Source organism: Rattus norvegicus, chromosome 8, assembly GCF_036323735.1.
Source record: "Rattus norvegicus strain BN/NHsdMcwi chromosome 8, GRCr8, whole genome shotgun sequence".
NCBI lineage: Eukaryota > Metazoa > Chordata > Mammalia > Rodentia > Muridae > Rattus > Rattus norvegicus.
This window is the reverse complement of record NC_086026.1, coordinates 103949616-103969671: the sequence shown is the minus strand read 5'-3', so window position 1 is coordinate 103969671 and position 20056 is coordinate 103949616. Positions and strand designations below refer to the sequence as shown.

The window sequence follows — 20056 nt, the reverse complement described above, 5'->3', positions numbered from 1 at the left end:
CATCCTCTCCTCCCCCTCCTCACACCGTAGCTTCTGGAGTGAGAGGCGCCCGGACTCCCCACTCGCCCCCGCGCGCGCTGCTCGCCCGGGACCAGCAGGCGCAGCTCAAGCGTCCCGGGCGAGAGTGCGCGTGCGCGCGACCGCGGGTCCCGCGCTCCCTCCCCCCCCTCCGCGCCTCTATAACTTGGCGGGCAAGGAGGCGGCGCCCGCGGAGTCGGAGGGCGGGGAGCTCGGAGGAGGGCGCCCGGAGTTGTGGAGACAGCCGATCGGGAAGTCGCCGCGCTTGGCCGGCGCAGCCCGTTCTCGGGCTTCTTCGCTGCCGCCCTCCGTCTGCGCCGCGGGCCTCGGCGCCGTGGGGCGGCCCGGGGTGCGCTCGCCCGCCCCGGCCCCGGCCACTGCCGCGCGCGGGCGGGATGTGGCGCCTGGTGCCCCTGAAGCTGGGCCGCCTGTCCCGTGCACTGAAGCTGGCGGCGCTCGGCAGCCTGTTGGTGCTGATGCTGCTGCACTCGCCGTCGCTGCTCGCCTCTTGGCAGCGCAACGAGCTCGCCGACCGGCGTTTCCTGCAGCTCAATAAGTGCCCGGCGTGCTTCGGCACGAGCTGGTGCCGCCGTTTCCTCAACGGCCAGGTGGGCTTCGAGACGTGGGGCCGCCTGCGCCTGCTGGACTTCCTCAACGTGAAGAACGTGTACTTCGCGCAGTACGGCGAGCCCCGCGAGGGCGGCCGCCGGCGCGTGGTGCTCAAGCGCCTGGGTTCGCAGCGCGAGCTGGCGCAGCTCGACCAGAGCATCTGCAAGCGGGCCACCGGCCGGCCGCGCTGCGACCTGCTCCAGGCCATGCCCCGCACCGAGTTCGCGCGTCTCAACGGCGACGTGCGGCTGCTCACGCCGGAGGCGGTGGAGGGTTGGTCAGACCTGGTGCACTGCCCCTCGCAGCGCTTGCTGGACCGCCTGGTGCGCCGCTACGCCGAGACCAAGGACTCGGGCAGTTTCCTGCTGCGCAACCTCAAGGACTCGGAGCGCATGCAGCTGCTGCTCACCCTGGCCTTCAACCCCGAGCCGCTGGTGCTACAGGTAGGTGCGGGCGCGGGGCTCTTCAACGCCAGAGGGAGTGCGTCCCCAACTCTCCCAAAATGCCTCTTCGCGAGTTCCCTTCCGCCCTCCCTCCTGTCTCAGTCTGGATGCCAGTGCCAGTGCGATCGCGAGCCCTTGTTCCCCATTCCGAGGTCTAGGGCACCGCGGGCGCACTTCCTTTGCTGTCCCGCCGGGCTTGCCTAACTTCCCAGAGTCTGTCTTTGTTTTGTTTCTTAGATCAACTCCCTGTAAGTCAGCTAGTTCTGGGACCAGGTAGGAAAGATGAGATCAGAGAGTGGGGTGGTGGTAAGTGAAGGGAGCTAATTCGTGACTCGTGTTTTGCGTGGAGTTAGAAGCTAGGGAATGGGGAAAAGTGTTGGATTTGGTCTGGGAAGGCTAAAGGCCAAGACAGGACCTTTGCATTCCTGATCCTGAGACCTGCCCTAGTCATATGGTAATCCGGTTAAGGAAGGAATTAAAGTGTTTTTAGGTCAGAGCTAGGATCGAAGGATAAAGGTCCTAGCCTCTAGCCCAACAGATTTATTTGCTCTCTTTTGACTTAATTCCGAAAATGTACCTTTTAGGAGCATAGAATGGAATCTTTTTACTGATGGCCTCAGGAAAAAAGATAAGAGAAAAATTCGGTTTATCTTTGGAGTAATTAGTGTTTCTACACGCCTCCGCCCCCCCCTCCGGCTAAAGTGCTGTGTCCTTGGGCAGTGATTGTCCAGTAGGGGTGTGATCTCTCTTGGCTACAAGAAAAGTTACCAGTTTTAAACGTCAAGTACTAGGGAAAGTGATTTTAAATTAACCCCAAGTAATTGTTTGTATAGTTCACGCCCTTTCTCCACTAAGAATGTCACTAATGGCCAGAGGGTTTGGCCCTTGTTCCTGTTGTTCATTAAACTTTGAATAGGAATGTACTCTATTTGTGGCTTGCTTTTTCTTTCAAGTTTTCTGCGTTTTAGTCAAGAGAAACTAGTCTTGATTAGTTCAGCCAACTATTCTTAGCACGAATATTTGATCAGATGAAGTTAATGTGAGCCATAGTAAAATTAAAAGTTGCGGTTAAGATGTATGTGAAGAGTCAATTTTAAAGTTCAGATTGTTTAATAAATACTGTTTTATCTCTGATCAGTGTAAAATTCAGTTCAGCCTACCTTGGAGGATTATTTTATTCATTAGTTTCTAGATTAGTGAGTCTCTAAAGGTTGAGTCCTTAAATACGACCCCAGTTCCCAGCCCCCACCCCTCCAAGCTGTATTTATATCAGCTAGGTTGGTCCCTGGACAGCACTTAGCAGTGTAGTTGACTGTAGTCCAAGTCAAAATCTCTTGGGGGGGGGGTCCAAAATTTAGCACCTAACTTAAGGTATATACAGTTTTTGCATTTAAAATACTGAGTACTTATGGAACAATTTTTATAGGATTGATTCTAGGTATTGATGTATTAGGAATAACTAATATTAAGATTAAACATTGTGTTTGCTTCTTTAAAAACATAGGCTTCTGAACTTGAGAAACTTTGTTATGCAGGGTCCACACAGCAAAGCTGTCTCTCACTGTGAGCTTTTGTATCTTGCCTTGCTTGGCATTCTCAGCCTGTTTTGCAATTGAGATAGTCAAATGTGTTCGTGACTTTACATTTTCCTCACTTTATTTGAAACCTAATGCCAAAATTGCTCTGGGTGGATGAGTACATGGAGTACAGGATAAATAAATGTCTGTGAGAAAATGTCTACTAGAGTGTGGCATTCGTAAACTGCATCTTTAATTTAGACCGCCCAGCTCCCAGGGGTAGTACCGAAGCTTTCGTGCCACATGTTTGTTAAACACACACTTTGGAGTTTTACTACCCGTACAACAGTGCTTTTTTTTTTTTTAACCTGAGGAGGTGGAGCTTAACCTAAAATCCTCCTGGAGTAGCTGCTTCCCTTATAGAAACATTTGATCTTTGGTAGTGAACTTGAGAGTATGTGTAGTGTGACTGAGAACTAGTTGAAAACATACCCGCATGTGTAACGAAGAGTACTGTTTTTATATGGTGATCTTGTGCACTACTCGTTAGCCGTGCAGACTGAACATTTGGTGGCACGGTTTCTATAAAGCCAGCTGTCTTGGTACTAATAGAAAGGTCACTAGCATTTGCTTCTTTACTTTTGCTTCATAGAGTTTTAAAGTAAGGAACCAGAGCTGAACTCACCTTTCACTTCTTTCCAGGAGAGGGAGCCACCTAACGAATTTTTGGAAGCTGGATGATGACAAACTAGATTTTTTAAAATTTTCTATTGTCTAAAAATTTTAGGGGAAAAAAAAAAACCCTTGAACGTACATTATCAAACTGCTCTTCACAAAAGTAACAGAGTAATGATGCTTTTAAGTAATTACTCAATTACTTAAAAATCCCCTCTTTTTAAGGTACTTGTGAAACAAATGAAAATACGGATCAGTTTAACTCATTAGCCCTTAGATGGTAAGAAACAGTAAAAGATAAAGTCTTTGTTTTGGTCTGAACCAAAGTAGAAGGTGTGGTCTGTAAAACACCCCCCCCCCCCCACACACACACACACACACACACACACACACACACACACTCTCCCTGTAACTGTGCTGTCTTGTTCCAATGTGATGCTGAAAGATAGTGCGGCCCTTCTGTTGCTTAATGGTCTTAGCAGTTATGAAGCTTCCAGGAGAGCTGTTCTGCAATAGACAGGACCTTCATCGTGTCAGAAACCTTCTTCCTCCACATTTTTACTCAGCAACAGGCGTATTCTTATGCCCAGCAGGCCCTCATGGGGGGTGGGCAGTACCTGGAGTGGGGTTTGTTGGGTTTTGTGTGTGTATAACAATCTTGGGTCATTAGAAATGGAAGTAGAACATTGGAAGGTAATGTCTCTGCTGGTGCCTGTGGTTACTACCTGTTCTTGAAAAGGGGTGAGGTCAGGATGCGGAGTGTCTGGAGATCCCGAATCGCAGCCTCCATCTGTGACTGACCCAGAAGCTTTGGCAAGTGAAGAAAAGAAAGCCCTTGGTTGTTTTAGTGGGGGGAGAGCCAAGAATTTGTTTAACTATATTATATTGGTAAAACTGTATTTGCCTTACATTTTCTGTATCATGGCTTTAATAGGACTTAGTTTTTATAGTATGCAATTACCATTGTTCAAGCTGTGACTTTTAAGCTTTCCTTTTACTTGTGAAAGGCAAAATATTATTATATACAGGGCGTTTGGTGGGGTTTGACGTATGGTAAACAGAATAAATGCTAGCATATGGACAGAGGGTGACTGTAATCACCTAGGACATTTGGTCAGCTTCCGGAAACACACAGAGTGTGGCTGCTGACAGACTGTGAACTGAACCTCGGCTAGACTGATCTCATCCGATGTGGCAGAGCCAATGGAAGTTTGCAGAGAGCGCTGAGTAGTGCTTTCGCCTCAGTAGCAGCCCGAGTTCAGGATGATGTACTTCTTGGTGCCTTGCTAAAAAGAACTTTTTGAAATAGACAATAAGGATTATGACCACTGAGATAAGATAAACGTTGGGATAAGTTGATAAACATTCTTTTTATGGAATAACTTTCTTTTCTCCCAAATAGGTCTGTTGAATTAGTTCCTTTGATTCTGCCCTGTTTGGGGTGGGAGGGCTCTCATTCTTGATTTGAGCAATTGTTTTTCTTTGTTGCTGTCCTTTAGCTCTAACTGATAGATTTAATTGATCTTGTCTAAAAGAGGAGTGGAGTGGGGTGCTAGGTCTCTGCTAGGGTGTGCATGTGAGGTCAGATCAAACAATCTTTCAAGCTTTTCTTATATTTAAACTTTACACACATGTACTCAGATTTCAAAACAAAAGTCCTGTTAAGGAGGAGAAAAATAAGAGGCAAGCACCTTGTTCAGCAGTGCTTCCCAGAATGGATGTTTTCGCCTCCTTGGAAGTCTGAGGCAGGCAGGGCTGTGGCTCCTTCAGGTTCTCCCTCTGGCAGCGGGTTTAATAAATGCATTCCTGCGCACACAGAGAGGTCAGGTCGGTGCTTTGTTTTCTTTTGGTGCTCAGTTCAGTCTTCCTGCTTCAGCCTCCAGTGCTAGGACTGTAGCTGTGATCACACACCCTGCAGGGCAGAGGAGAGCACTTGTCAATCTTCAGTTCTTACGCTCTGTGTGTGTGCATGTGTGTGTGTGTGTGTGTGTGTGTGTGCTTACATTTGAGGTTTCATTAACATGTTTGACACTTGACTAAATCTCATGAAAATATAAATGAACATAACAGAAACAGTTTTGTATACCTCGGGTCCGAAAATGAAGGGGCATTTTTATTTATTTATTTAGGAAAACCAATGAAACAGACATCCGTAAGGAGGCATGCCTTCATATTTCCACTGCATGGGGGATTAGTCTGCCTTACCCTTGTTGCTGGAAATAGTGATCTTTTTGTCTTTGCTGCTGATTGTTCTTTTTCCTGTGTGCTGGACTTTCTGGTCTTGGGTGGCCAGTTTTTCAGAAGATTGTAAGATTGGCTTTTGTTTTTTTGTTTTGTTTTGTTTTTAACCTTGTGGCTGCTCTGGCCTGTTACTGTCATTGACTGCTACTGAGTTTTCACAGATTGCTGACTTTTATTCCTGTACCTTCCATTCCTCTATATAGTGAACTAATAATAGTGGCCTGGAGGATGTAAAGACTTCATTCCTTACGTCTGTGGTGAATTTGAAACCATTTTGAAATGAGTCAAAGGTGGCGGTAATTATCCACCCTAATTATAAACCCTGGAAAGTTTAGGTTTGGCCGTGAACTGTTGATCTTCCTGTCCTACTTCCCAAGTTCTAGGACTTCAGGCATGTGTCACCAAGCCTGGTCTTTAGAAAGTTTTAAAGGCGGGGGTGGGGGTGTGGGGCGGAGGTTGTGGAGGGGTAACAGAGAAGGGGGATATCATTGGAAATGTAAATGAATAAAATGATTAATAAAAAGGTAAAATTATATATTAAAATTATTTATCCAATTTATAAGTTGTAAAGAAGTTATCTGAAATACTAAAGAGCTTATTAGATGTGCAGTCAAAATAATTGAATTTTGTTTGTTCATTTGGCAAACTGTCTTGTAAGGTATTTGCACTAAAAGATTAGAGAGACTACTCTGGGTGCATACACACACATACATACACACACACACACCAGTTACAATGAAAGTTATTATACACATTAGATGTCTCATTTGAGGGTTGGGAGAGGGCAAAGGGGATAGAATACTGAAGGGGTGAGATTTTGCGTGTTTGGAGGTAGAAAGGTGATTGTGCCCATTTATATTCTGCAATGACATGAATTTATTCGATGACATGTGGGGAAATCACCCAAGTGTCTCAGCCCTGAGGTTTAATTTACAGAATGAGGATGTCAATGCTTACTGGTCAGGATTGCTTTAAAGATGAAAGGAGATGGAGCATATGCAAGGAATATGTAAAATGTCTGTAATTTATAAACATGAAATCGTTACAATGTATTCTTGCAAGCTTTCTCATTTTCAGACAACTATAGTAGTTGAAAGATTATTTACCTTTAGTATATTGTGCTGATTATGTCTTACACACACACACACACACACACACACACACACACACACGTATCCAACGTATCTACATAGCTCTTAACTTCAGGTTCTAGTTTACTGGGGACAATCATTTAAAGGGGGTTAGGCATTTGTCACATATGAGTTAAATGGAGTAGAATAAATATCATGAATACAAAACAAATTATTTTTCTTGGTAAATTTTATCCAGTACATGACATTGCTGAATGATGTAAAACAGAAGTGACGTCAGAGTTACTATGCCATTGCTGGATGCTGCCAGCCACCGTTGTATACCACCTTTGGGTTATAGCAGAGGTGACAGTTCAGGATACAGTTTGCACAGCTTCAGTTTTAAGAATGGGTGGCACACGAGAACAAGACAGTTTTGAATGTTAACATTCAATGAAGAGGTCAGGGAAGCTCTCTGGTGGAAAAAAATCCAGGAGGGGCTCAGGTGAGAGTCCTCTTGCCTGGGAATAGGGAAGGCTAGTTGAGCATAAGACACAGGGTACTCAGGCTGGGTGAGCTCAGAGTTTATTTCAAAGCAGTGGAGAATTAAAAGTAGTTTTGGAGAATGAATTTAAGGAAAGTAACTTCTAAGACTTGTTGGGTTAAAATGTAAAGAGAAGTAAAAGAAATCTTAAGAGTCTACTGTTAGACTCTATTGTAAGAAAGCACACAGAAGAAATGGGCGGGGGAACTTGGGTTTCGACAATCAGAATATTAATCTCTGTAAAATAGTTCCTGGCATTTATTTAATGGTGGAAGACACTGCTGTTGGCAGATGCTTTACTGTCCTTAAGATGAGTTGTGTTTGGAACCAAGGAAGCCAGCACTGTGTTGACTGAAGAAAGTAAGATCACATTCTTAGGTTATCAGGCCCTAAAGAGCTTGCCTTTATTTCTTTTAATGGTTTTTTTAATTGGTAACAAATGTTTGTACTTACACATTCAAGTTAGAAATGTGGGTAACAGTTGCTGTTTGTAGAGTAGATAAGAAAGGATCTGTTGAGGTTAGTATATTTTTGCATAAAGCTTTGCCAAGTGAGTTTTGGCTGTGTGTGTGTGTGTGTGTGTGTGTGTGTGTGTGTGTGTGTGTGTGTAAAATCTGTCCTACAAGATGACTTATTTCTATTTAATTTAGGTAGGTTTTGTTAATGTATGTGACATTGGTTTTCTATTTTGCCTACAGCCATTTGGCATGATGTTCGCTTAACACAACCTTGTTATTTTCAAAGCATTGGTTAATGTTGGAATTTGAGGCAGTTGGAAAATGACATTCAGAAAATGATTTCATGATAATAAATGAGGCATATCCTGAGACCTAAAATATCTTGAGGTTTTAGGTGTCTGCTATATTTGTGATAAATTTTTGGGTGCTACTTCCCAATTTAAATTAAGAAGTTAAGATCTCACAGAAATTCTAGTAGAAATTAGGTAACTATTAAATCTTCCTAGTAACTTTACTGTATTCCCTCTCTAGACAGTTCACAAAACTGTGAACACATTAGTCTGTCACCAACACAGCACAGTTGACTAATCTGTATGAACAGCTGTTACAACATGTATTGCCACACTGGGATTTCATTCAGATTTGGGCTTTTAAAATAATTCTAAGATTGAAATTAAACCTTTAAACATCCAGGCACTCCTTGTAACATTTGCTTTCTTCAAATGTTCTCAAGTTTAAATTTTGTGTACTTTTCTCAAATTTAAATTTTGTGTGCGCAGAATCCCAGTTATAGAAAACTATGGGCATTTTAGGTTGTATATTTTGGTGAGTGATAGACTTTTTAAAGTTAGTTTATTAGGAATCTCCTTTAAAAAATCCTAAGTGGTAACACATTTCCCTTGTGTTTATTTGATATTTTCTCATGAATTGAAGTTATATACCTTTCAAAAGAATGCTAGCTAGTATTCTTCTATGACAAATATTTGAGTAATTAAATTTTAGTATATAAAACTAATATTGGTTACGTAGGAGTAAAAGACAGTAGAGCACCAGCCTTTGTAACTTTTTATATTTTATTCTGTTAGTCTTATGCCATTTACAGGAAAATAGTAAGTCCTTTGAGATCTGTTTCCTTCCTCTGTAAAACTGGAATGATATTTATATTATTGTTTTCATTAGGCAGGTCCAGAACCAAAGGGGAAAGGCCTATGTACTCTCTGAATTTAACAAACTTTCTAAAGGTCTGCTTCCCCAAATCTACGTATTCATCCAGAAATGCCCTTACTTTCTTGATAGAAAACATCTATGAATAACACCTTCTAAATATGACCAAGGACCACTAAATCTATTCACTGTTCTTTAGGAGCTTTTAATTCCTAGTGGGCTATACAAGTGTGTTAGAAATTATCCTAAAAAGTGTGTTATAAAAATGTATAATGTGTTCATAAGTACTAATAATGCAAAACTTAAAAAAGTAGTAACACATACAAAACTAATTCCAAATGCTTCAGTAACCACTTACTACCAAAAATAAAAAATCACTGTGTTCAACAGAAAGAAAAAAGGATTCAAATATGTTGAGTTGGTTCTGTGTATTATAAGTCTAACTTATTAGCACAGTGTTAATCACCATAAAGTCCAGGGGTAATGAAAGGCAGAGTCAGGCCAGCTATGGTTCTTTTGCAGTAGTCAAGATAAATTCAAAGCAGACTGCTATTAATTTTCAGTCCAGTATTCCATGGTTTCAGAATTTTCTCTGATTTTATAAAGGTAACTACATAACCTGTGCTGTTAGCACAGAGCAGCATTCCTCAAGCAGATGTTAGGATCCAGAGTAATGTAGGCTATTCGCCCTCCATGTTCTCTAAATGCCAATGGTAAGTGTTCAGTAGACTGATTGACAGTGGATGTGCTAAGAGCAGCCCAAGTGTGGTGACCTAGTGAAAACAAACGCCCGAGAAGTTGTAGCACATGAGAGAAGTAGCTTGACTGAGTATGGAGTGGGGAGAACTGGGTTCTGGTCTTGAGACGTAGAGATTGAGATCTTTGTCTTGCCTTATAATTTCAAACCCGTTATTCTAATGTGCTGTGTAATACTTTCCTTTTAGTGTAGGAATTCCGTTGAAGACTGTATGTTACAGAAGGTGTTACATATCTGCATTACAGTCTTTCCCATAACCTTTATGTGTGGGCTCCATGGGTTGTTTTTCTCCTGTTTTGTTTTTGTATAATAGAAGGTGACCTGGGTAAATGTCTGGCATTTAGACAGTGTCTGGGCACCTAGTGCTCTTACTGACATCACTTAAGTTTTGTGAACTTACGGTTTTATTGTCCAAGAATAAACAAAATTCTCAGATGCGATAATTTGTTTTATACTTCAAGACCAAAACATTTTATTTTTCAAGTTAAAATTGAAGGCATGTATAATATTTAGATCCTAGCAGTTAATCATGCTTAGATTAACTATTTTAATTAATCTCTGTCTTTGTGGATCTCAGTCATCTCCAGGGCCTCACACATAATGTATAAGTGTTCTGTCATTGCACCATGTCCTTTATAAAAATAATTCTTATGTTTACATTAATATTCCAGAGTTGTTTTTGTGCTGTCGCTAATTTAATTTTTAAAGTTCATTAGTGGAAAAGCAAATATGTAGATTTACAACTGTCCTGTACCTTTATGCAGTCTTTACTTTTATAACATTGATAGTCTATATTTTGTACATGCAATAATTTACAAACATTTATAAAAAGTTGAGAGGCCCTGCTCCATCTGCTGTTGGTACTGTTCTGAGTCTGAAAATTCACCTTCGTTTTGGAAGCACTTGCACATTTTTCGATTGTAAATAGTAAATAATTAAATAAAATAATTGCATATTTCAGATTAAATGAAACTCTTTGGTTTTAGATAGTTTGAATATCTGGTCTTCAGATTTTTGTTCTAAGTAAGGGCATCTAGGCCTCTATAATAAACTTTTTAATTCCAGCTACTGTATATATTTGTAGGAGTTTGCCAATAAGAAAAAAAATACCCATTTTTCAATATTACTTTATATTTAACAAATCTAAGCTCTAATGAACTCAAAATGTCTGTCAAATTCTGGTTGGCTATGGTATTCTGGTTGTAAGCCAGGGTTGTTTTAAACTTGGCTTCCAACTCTGAGCTATTTATTTATTTATTTATTTATTTATTTATTTATTTATTGTACTACAGTATGTTTAATAAAATTCAGTTCTCATTAATGAAAAGTTCTTTGATTATGCAATGAAATAATACTGTCTTATAAGCAAATGGTGTGACTAAAGTGATTAAAGCTCTTCCAAAAGAGTAGGTAGCAAGCTATGTGAAAGAATTGTCTCTTAAAACGAGGCATAAGATGCCAGTTAAAAGTCACGAGCAGTCACAATGCTAATATCAAAGTTGTTCAATATGACGTTTGTTCATGTATTTTACCCTCCTCTATGAGGGGCATGGGTAATGAAGTGTACATTTGACTGTAGTTTGCCAGTTGGAAAGACTCCAAAAACAAGGAGGCATTTATACATGTGCAGATGTTGGCAGGGATCCCTTCTCTCTTGTCAAAGACCATTTTATTTTCACAAAGATATGCTTGTGTCTGTTTTACAATATGGCGTGTGAATAATACGCTGTATGGAGGTGGTTTTGTCTGTCTTCTTACATGATAAAATAATGTGATGCCACACACTTACTGAACTTTCAGTGTTCCATTTTTTACGTCAGGATCTTTATATGTTCACACTTCTTGTAAATAGCCAAGTCTGTTTGTAGCCATTTGTCTAACAGAAATGTCAAGGTCATGAGATATTTTAAATCGAGAGGAAAGTTGAAGCAGTGTGTGGTTTGTATCTGCACTGCATGTTTCATCCAAGCGAACGCCTGTCACTTTTCTCAGTGCCCAAGAGAAATAAAAATATTGTTAAGGATTAAAAACACATTTGCCTATAATTTCTAAAGACTAAGTAGCTGTTGTCTCTGCCCCAGAGTGAATCCATTAATTTACTGTATTTAAGATCCACCATATCTTTTCATATAATTAGTATTTTGTCATAGAATACTTATAAGTAAAAGTCGTATCTGCCAAGTACGATTGTTGTGCATGTCTAGACTAAAGGAGGTGCAAAGTCGATGTAGCTCTAGTAGAAGCAGTTCTAGATGTTCTCTTCTAGCACAAGGACTTTAAAATAAGCTTTAAATTAAATTAAAAGTCGAGGCAAAAGTAGCATTGCTTTTTGGTTTTTTAGTTTTTGCTGTGTTTTGTTTTTTAAAGAAGGAAGATTCTGCTCTTCAAGTGTAAGTAGATTATTCAGAGTTTGACAATGGAAGTTGGTTCTCTGGAGGGTTTTAAGGTTCTATTTGCTGTCTTCCTGGTTTACCTCCACTCCTTTAATGCTGGTTTAAGTATCATTTCATAATTTTTTTTCAGCTAAGAATTACAAGACTGACACGAACTTCTGGCCTTGTAACCTTACACATGAAACTAACAATTAACTCCTAACCATCTTTTGTTTTTCTCCAGTGTTCACTTTTGTCACAGCATATGCTAGTGGTAGAAAGTATCTTTGATGGGCAGGGGTGTTGCTCATTTGTAAAGCCTGACGTGCGCAGGGCCCTGATTGGATCTCAGCATGGGATCATGGGCAGATCTAGGTGATAATTAAGTTCAAAATGACTTGTTTATGGTTATAAAGACATTGCTTTTTGAAAAGCCCATTAGAAAACCTCACTAGTGTGAAAAAATTAATTTTGAGGCTGGAGCAGGGGGAAAAGGTTGAAACAAGCCTAACCCAAGTCATGGATGCTCAGAATGTTGGCCGTGCTGAGACCAGTGTATTCTTTCCCAGACCTGGATATTGTTAAAGGGCCAAGAATCCTTCCCAGCATGGTCTTGAGTGCTTCTGGGTTGGTTAGGGCCTCTTGGAGTGAACAAACTTTAGTATAGTTACAAACACCATAGGATTTGTTCAGTGTCTGTTGTTCTAAAATAAAAACCTGTAGCTAAACAAAGCCTCTATAATTCATCCTCATTGCCCACATAGCACAGTGCCTAACTGGGTACATAATTACTCGTTAATGTATTTTTCAGAACTATCTAGTCAAAGGAGACCATTGATTGCTTGCATGTGTAGAAATCAAAAAGATAGAAAAGCATAAATGTTTTTAGAATTGGTAATAAAGACAGTATCTCTCACCTTGTGTTGATAAATTTGTTTCTGGGATATTGAAAAGTAGTACTTGTCACAGATTTCAAGTACAAAGTTTTTCCCATTCTTTCATGCCTGTGGTAATGTAATGGTATGAGTGAGAAGGAAGGTGGAGTTTATACTGGTGAACTGTACCAAGCAGGAATCCCCACTGATGTCAGACTAGGGAGAGACACTTATTATATCTGTATTATAATATTATTATACTGTATTATAATATTAAGATGATTCTTTCGTAGAGTTTTCCATCTGATGAAGGTTGGCCATTTGCAAAGTATCTCGGAGCTTGTGGAAGAATGGTGGCTGTAAATTACGTTGGAGAAGAACTGTGGAGTTATTTTAATGCACCATGGGAGAAAAGAGTTGACCTTGCTTGGCAGTTAATGGAAATAGCAGAGCAGCTTACAAACAATGACTTTGAATTTGCACTCTACCTCCTGGACGTCAGCTTTGACAATTTTGCAGTTGGTCCAAGAGATGGGAAGGTAATCATTGTGGATGCTGAAAATGTTTTAGTTGCCGACAAAAGATTAATTAGACAAAGTAAGTATATAATTTTCAGATTTATCTTTTGCACATTTTCTATTTTTAAATGTTACATTTATAATAGAATCTTAATCGTCTTCTTAAGATGACAGACTTGTATCTTATTTTTAAATTTTGTACAGCCAGGGTCAGCAAATATTTGTTATACTTCTAACTAGAGTTTTCTCTATATTTGGCAAAGTCTCTGTATTTAATGAGTACAGCCCACTCATCCCTGTGCGTGTGGAGTCTGGAGGTGTGTGTACATGCATGCATATCTTTTGCCACACTGTGCTTTGTAGTTCGGGACACAGCTTATTAAACTGGGTCACAACATCAAAAGGGGTTACGTAACCAAATATGGGGGTTGGAGAAAAATTTGGTAGCAGTCAAAGAATTCTTAATTGTGCAACTAGCAAAAATGAATTCAAACTCAAGTAAATAACGAATGTGGAGTATTTACGCTGGCGGTTGCTTGTGCTGTGTCATGTAGCTTCTGCAGCCTCGAAAGCACAGAGCTCACCACCACCCCATACATCATCAGTCACTGCTCCCTGGATCACAGATTGCAGACTGCTGGGCCTCATCGATTGCAAACTGTTTGTATAAGCTCTACAAATGTTGGACCATAGAAAACTTGATATTTTCCTACAATCATTCCTTGGCATGTAAATATCAAATAAGTGTTTTTTAGATTGTATTATGTAGGGATATTTGATATTAAAAATTACTCTTTTAGTTGCTGGATAAGTTTTTATTTAAAAAAAGTCAACTTTCGTTTCGTATTAGGACAGAATGATTAGCTCTAAAGGCAATTCTCCCAGTTTCTGGCAGGTGCCTATCCACAGTAACATTCTCAGCATTGACTACTGCAAACTCAAGAGTATCCAGTGCTGAAGAACAAGATGCTGTTTTGTGTCTTGCAAAATATTAGGTACTCAGCTGAGGGTTAATTCTTACATAAAGATAAACACACATTCATTTCCTCAGTATGAGTTTTTCTTTTCTTTAGTAAACATTGCAACTATATATCAACTAATTGTTTCAAAATGGTTTCATGGTTTCTTATTGTCAAATATTTGATTTATATCCCTATATATTCAGAGTTGTAGAAGCCTTTCTTGAGAGCAGACGGAGGCTGTGCATAGAAACATCGAGACCCCCTTGTTTAACTTACTGCAAAAGGAAGTTCATGCAGTTACAGGTCATCAACTGAACTGCTCTTGTGGAGGGTTTATTTCTCTGCAGGGCCTTTAAGGGGTGTTCTGTTTTCTTCTGGGGTCCCCATTGTGGTGGTTCTGTCTTATTTTAACTTGGGCGATGACTAGCACTGCAGATCTGACTTAGTTTAACATTAGTGATTTTATATCTTCATCCAGACTTTGCTGTCTGTCTATTTGTGAGCTCTCTGCATGATTGGTAGGCTAAGTGTGGGAAATGTTTTGAAATTCAAATACTATAGGAACTTCAAAGTGTGAAGGATAAGTAAGCTATATTCTAGAAGTAATTTGGCTAGAAAAAGAAATGTTATGGAAACCATGTTCTCAACCGAATCTCAACGCTCAAGCAGGTAACAGAGGAGCATCACAGGTTTTAAGCCAGTTTAGAATACATATGGCATTAGAGGCCAGCCTGGGCTGCAATAAGACCTTTTCTCTATCAAATAAACCCAAGAATTGTTGCTCCTTGGTGAGAATCTTACTTTCTTAGCTTATCTCACCCCAGACGTAAGGGATAGGAGCACTCTTAGGTTACCTTCAAGCATTTCCTAGTTGTGGTGCCTGGTCCATGCGGCTGGCAGGCAGCTGTATGGTCACTGCATTTTCTGTGGTCATCACAGTCCTGCTGAGGGCTTACTCTTTCTTAACACATATATGACAAGCCCTCCTGAATGTCCTAGCTGTTTCATATTATAAAACATCCACTCTATTATGTTAGTATTTCCTGCCTTGCCATCCAGTTAGAACCTTACACTTTGCTCTCTTAGTCATAATTTTTGTTTCAAATATTTCTTTGATTTGGCTTTTCTTTCTAAACCTTTAATTACTGAGGTAACTTTTAAAAAAATTATATTTGTGTGTTTGTGGGTGTATGTATGTGAATGTGGTTACGCCATGGTGTATGTGTGGAGCCACAGGATAACTTAGGGACAATTTTGTCACCTTCCATCATGTGAATCGTCAGGTTTAGCGGTACCTGCTAAGCCATCTCACAGGCCTGCAGTGACCTCTGACCCCCCCCCCCCCCGGCTTTGACCCAAAGTTACCTTCTTTCTGAGCAGTAGGTGCTCATACATGCAAGTTACAACTTGCTGCTGCTGCTGCTTGTTCTTCTTGTTGTTCTCGTCGTCGTCCTCCTCCCCCTCCCCCTCCTCCTCCCCCCTCCTCCCCCCCCCCCCCCAGATCCACTTGTACCTATTTCTTGGTATGTGTCTCACACTAGCTATAGTGCTGTTTCCTCAGAGGGGCAGACCAGCATCCCTGTGTGCATCTCTTTGCTGATACTGTCTTATGGGCCACAACAGTCAACACTATTTTCTCTTAACTTTTTGACTTGCTATCTTTTTTTCCCTGTTTTTTTAATTCTTTTTTTTTATTGGAATTTTTTATTTACGTTTCAAATATTATTCCCTTTCCCGATTTCCTTTCTATAAGCCCCCATCCCATCCCCCCCTTCTATGAGGGTGTTCTCCCTCCCCACCCTGACATTCCCCTACACTGGGGGGGGGGGGTGTCCAGGCTTGGCAGGACCAAGGGCTTCTCCTCCCATTGGGCCCAACAAGGCCATCCTCTGCTACATATGACTTACTATCTTTTAAGATCTAAAATAAGGTGTTCTTATGTAGTTGCCTGACACTCCAGGTAGAAATCTAGATCTTTCCAGTCTTGTAGCATTAGGTGATGGTTTATGATCCTCTGTGTTAGAGGAAATCCTGGATGAACCTGAAAAATGGGGCCTTATTTGATCCCTTCAACTTGAGATCCCAATAAAAGATGATTTTATGAATTATTAAAGCACTTGAGTTTTACCATGTGTATTTTATATGTAAAAGTACAGGACAAAGGTCTGTTAATTAATGGGATACTCTGTTCGAGAACCTCAGGAAATTGTTTTTCAAATAAACATTTCTGATTTTTCATTCACAGATAAGCCTGAGAATTGGGATGTATGGTATGAGAGCAAGTTTGATGACTGTGACAAGGAGGCTTGCTTATCATTTTCGAAAGAAATCCTTTGTGCTCGTGTCACTGTGGACCACAATTACTATGCTGTTTGTCAAAACCTCTTATCTAGACATGCCACCTGGCGTGGCACTTCTGGAGGACTCCTTCATGATCCACCAAGTGAAATTGCCAAAGATGGCCGACTGGAGGCCTTGCTGGATGAGTGCACCAACCCCAAGAAGCGCTATGGCCGATTCCAGGCTGCAAAAGAACTGCGAGGCTATCTAGCACAGTTAAGTCACAATGTGAGGTAGTCAGCAGTGATCTTTTCCTTTTCTTTGCTGAAATAGCACTGGCAAAACTAAACCACCAAAAAACTGCCTAGAATAAACAAAGTGTGGAAGTATGGCATCAGAGGATGATGAACTTCTGGTAGATCTTACATTAACACCCGTCAAAATAAGACATTACTGTCCATCAAACTTCTCATGATGCTTCTGCAAGTCTGTTCTTCACTTTGGAGATTGGGATACCATTGACCGCTTTTTCCCCTCCCCATACCTGAGTGGATGATACTGTTAAGCTATTGGAAAGGAGTCTGATAGTTACATGGCTTGTGTATCAAAGGGTACTTGGTACTTAGATTGCATTTCTATCATGATTTTGTGAATCTCTTGCATTTACTTTGAATGTCAAGTTAGATTGGCCTGTTTTATAGGCCACATTTTCCTTCTGATGTGTAAAATCATTTCCCATTTTTTAAAAGTTTTACACAACCAGGTTACTATAGGTATTCATTTAAATTTTAATATAAGTAGTTTTCATTCAGTGCTATGCGGTACATACTTAACTGTTAGGGCAGGACTCCCAGGTTTACTGTTTTTACAGAGATCTTAGTATTTCATCATGTAAATAATTTACCTCTCCCTGACCTTCTATGCTTTACCATTGCATGATAATATCATTTCAGGTTATTTAAGAGTTAAATCCCTCAATGCCAGTAATTATAAGTATACACTGAACATGGCGTTCAGCATATGCTACAAAATGGCACTGTGTCCTTTGCTAAAAGGCTTCAAGAATAATACACTAGCAGTCTACACTTCGATTGAAGAAACAATAAAAGTCAATGTTTTTAATGCTAACTAGTCCAAGATAGTAATGCACATGCCAAAGAAATATTAAGACACATTCCTATGGTTAGGACTGAAAATAGAATTGGTCACCTTCTTATCCCACTTCAGTATTTTAGCTGTCACTCTTAAATTAAGATCTACCTGTTCCTTTAATGCTGACAGTTGAGCTACTGCTGATATTTAAAACGTGTATAACTTAAAGACCTTCGACTCTTTTATTCATTGGTAGTTTTTCCAAAATGAATATGGTGATCACTGTTGGAATTTACTTAGGCATCAGAACCTTTTACTTACTGATACACTAGGAACTTGTACTGTAAAGCTTGTCTGCCCATTGTGATCTTCTTTACCCAATTGCTAAATATCAGAACATCAAATTTAAATATGTGAGTAGAAAAATTAACAAATACTGTGTAAAAGTTTTGTCTATTTAAAAGCTGTTCTTTGTAAAAAGTTGGCTCTCACTAGCACAGGTAACATTTTTCTGTTTGAAGTTGTTTTTTTTTGTTTGCAGTAAAGTTTGGGGCAGTGGGTTCTGGGCTGACTTACTGAAATCAGAAAGTGATTGAAACATGCACAACCAAAGCCAAGGTTTTCCTTTTCATTCATTTAGCAAATATGTGTTGATCCTCAAGCCCCATGCCAGGTGCATTTGTAGCTGCTATAAACCATCTGAACGTGACATGGTCAAGTAACTGTCAACTGTGTCAGCATAGGTACTTCTTAAGTTGACATGCCATTATTTAGGATGCCTCTTTCATGTTATTTGATTATTGTGATGGAAATTCTCTTTGTACCACCTTAAATTAGTTTGTTAATCCAAAGTGGAGGAAGACAGCAATAAAATGAATCCAAGTTTAAAAATGGGAAGACATAGGGTAAGAGCTCTCTATTATAAAACTGATTGCATTGTGTTTCTTCTTACACATCAGTATATTGCATAGCTCTCAATGAAACATTGACGAACTTGCTAAGCTTACTTTTTACAAACTCAAAAAATCCTTTAAAGGGCATAGGAAAAAAAATCATTCAACAATAATACCCATTTGCTTCCTTAGAGCTATACTAAAGTATAGAATTTCAAAACAGGACACCCTTAGATTTTCCACCTATTCGTAACATGGACGCTGGAACTCACAGGAGAGCTGTCTGTGGTTCCACAAACATCATATTTTTTGGTGAGTGACTGTGGTTGTGATTACAGAGCAAGAAGTAAGGCTCTCCAGGCAGTGATGGCTACTTCAGGTATGACTACCATGAGAGACTATGTGGAATTTCTTTTATCTTTGGAGATGTTTGAGAAGCTAGTAAAAGAATTAGGAATTTAAAATTACAGGGAAAAATATGTATGTGAAAAGCAATAAGTATTTTGTTCTCTTTGCTATCCAGATGCTCACACTCAGATATTTATTATACAGCAGCAGTCTATATTTTTAATCATTGCCCATTAATAGACGCAGTGAAATATTTTTGAATCAAACATTTGGGGTTTGTATGTGCATTTAAATTGTCTTTTGTACTGTATGTTACTGTTTAATTTGAATATTTTATCAGAACTGTCTCCCTGTGCCTTTATAATATAAAGTTGTTTCTGCAACTTTTAATGATCTTAATAAAGAATACTTTAAGAACCATATTTTGCTAACTCTGTCTTCAACTCTGCAAGTTTTTCTTGAGCAAAAAACAAATAAAAAATTAGTTAATTCACTTTTGTTACAGTTTTTGGAAATTGGCTCAGTTGAATGTGAGCTGAGTATAAGGTACCTGCTTTGTTTTTCTTATTACTAAGAACTGGGAAAAGCTTAGAAAATGTCAAATGTACATCGGAGAATTTACATGATGTTCATGGCCATGACAGTAACTTCCAGAGTTACCAAGTGTGTCTCAGCTTCATCCAGATCTGTTTGCCTCAGCTTACTTTACAAGTCACCTGTGCCCTTTGTTTCAGGAGTACATGCTAGGTATGTTTGTTCTCTTCCACCCAAACTGCAGTGTAACCAATCCAAAGTGAACAGTAATGGCCAAAGCAGAAGGTTTTTCATAGCTCCTCCCACTTCAGGAATTCTGTACCACAGGCTGATTAGATGAAGCAACTTCATGACCGAGCAGGATGCTAACCAGAGTGGATTAAGTAAGACGAGTTGAGTATGGAAATCTCTGAATTCAAGTGATACTGAAAACAGCAGCCCAAACCAGCACCTCAGTTATGCCGCCTTTGAGAGGATATTAAAGACTTACTGGGGAAATCTGGTGGATAGAATAAAGTGAAGCACCCTGCCTTGTCTCTGGAAAACTCAAATGATACCAGGAAAAATTTTGCAGAACCCTTAGAGTGTTAGTGCAAGCTTGCAATTTGTGATGCAGTAACAATTCTAAGTTGTGGTTGCACTGAAGCTATTCCTTGAAAAGCTGATGGGGGACATATATTCATGGA

The 20056-nt window shown here is 40.0% G+C and overlaps 1 protein-coding gene across 1 annotated transcript; it reads left to right on the top strand.

Annotated features, from left to right (window-relative positions):
• Positions 1-210: 210 nt before the first annotated feature.
• On the top strand, positions 211-19327 carry Dipk2a (divergent protein kinase domain 2A). Its single transcript, NM_001134472.1, has 3 exons — positions 211-1070; positions 13037-13340; positions 16469-19327. Exons 1-3 carry the CDS (start codon positions 414-416, stop codon positions 16798-16800), a joined length of 1293 nt encoding a protein of 430 aa, NP_001127944.1. The 5' UTR covers positions 211-413; the 3' UTR covers positions 16801-19327.
• The last annotated feature ends 729 nt before the right edge of the window (positions 19328-20056 follow it).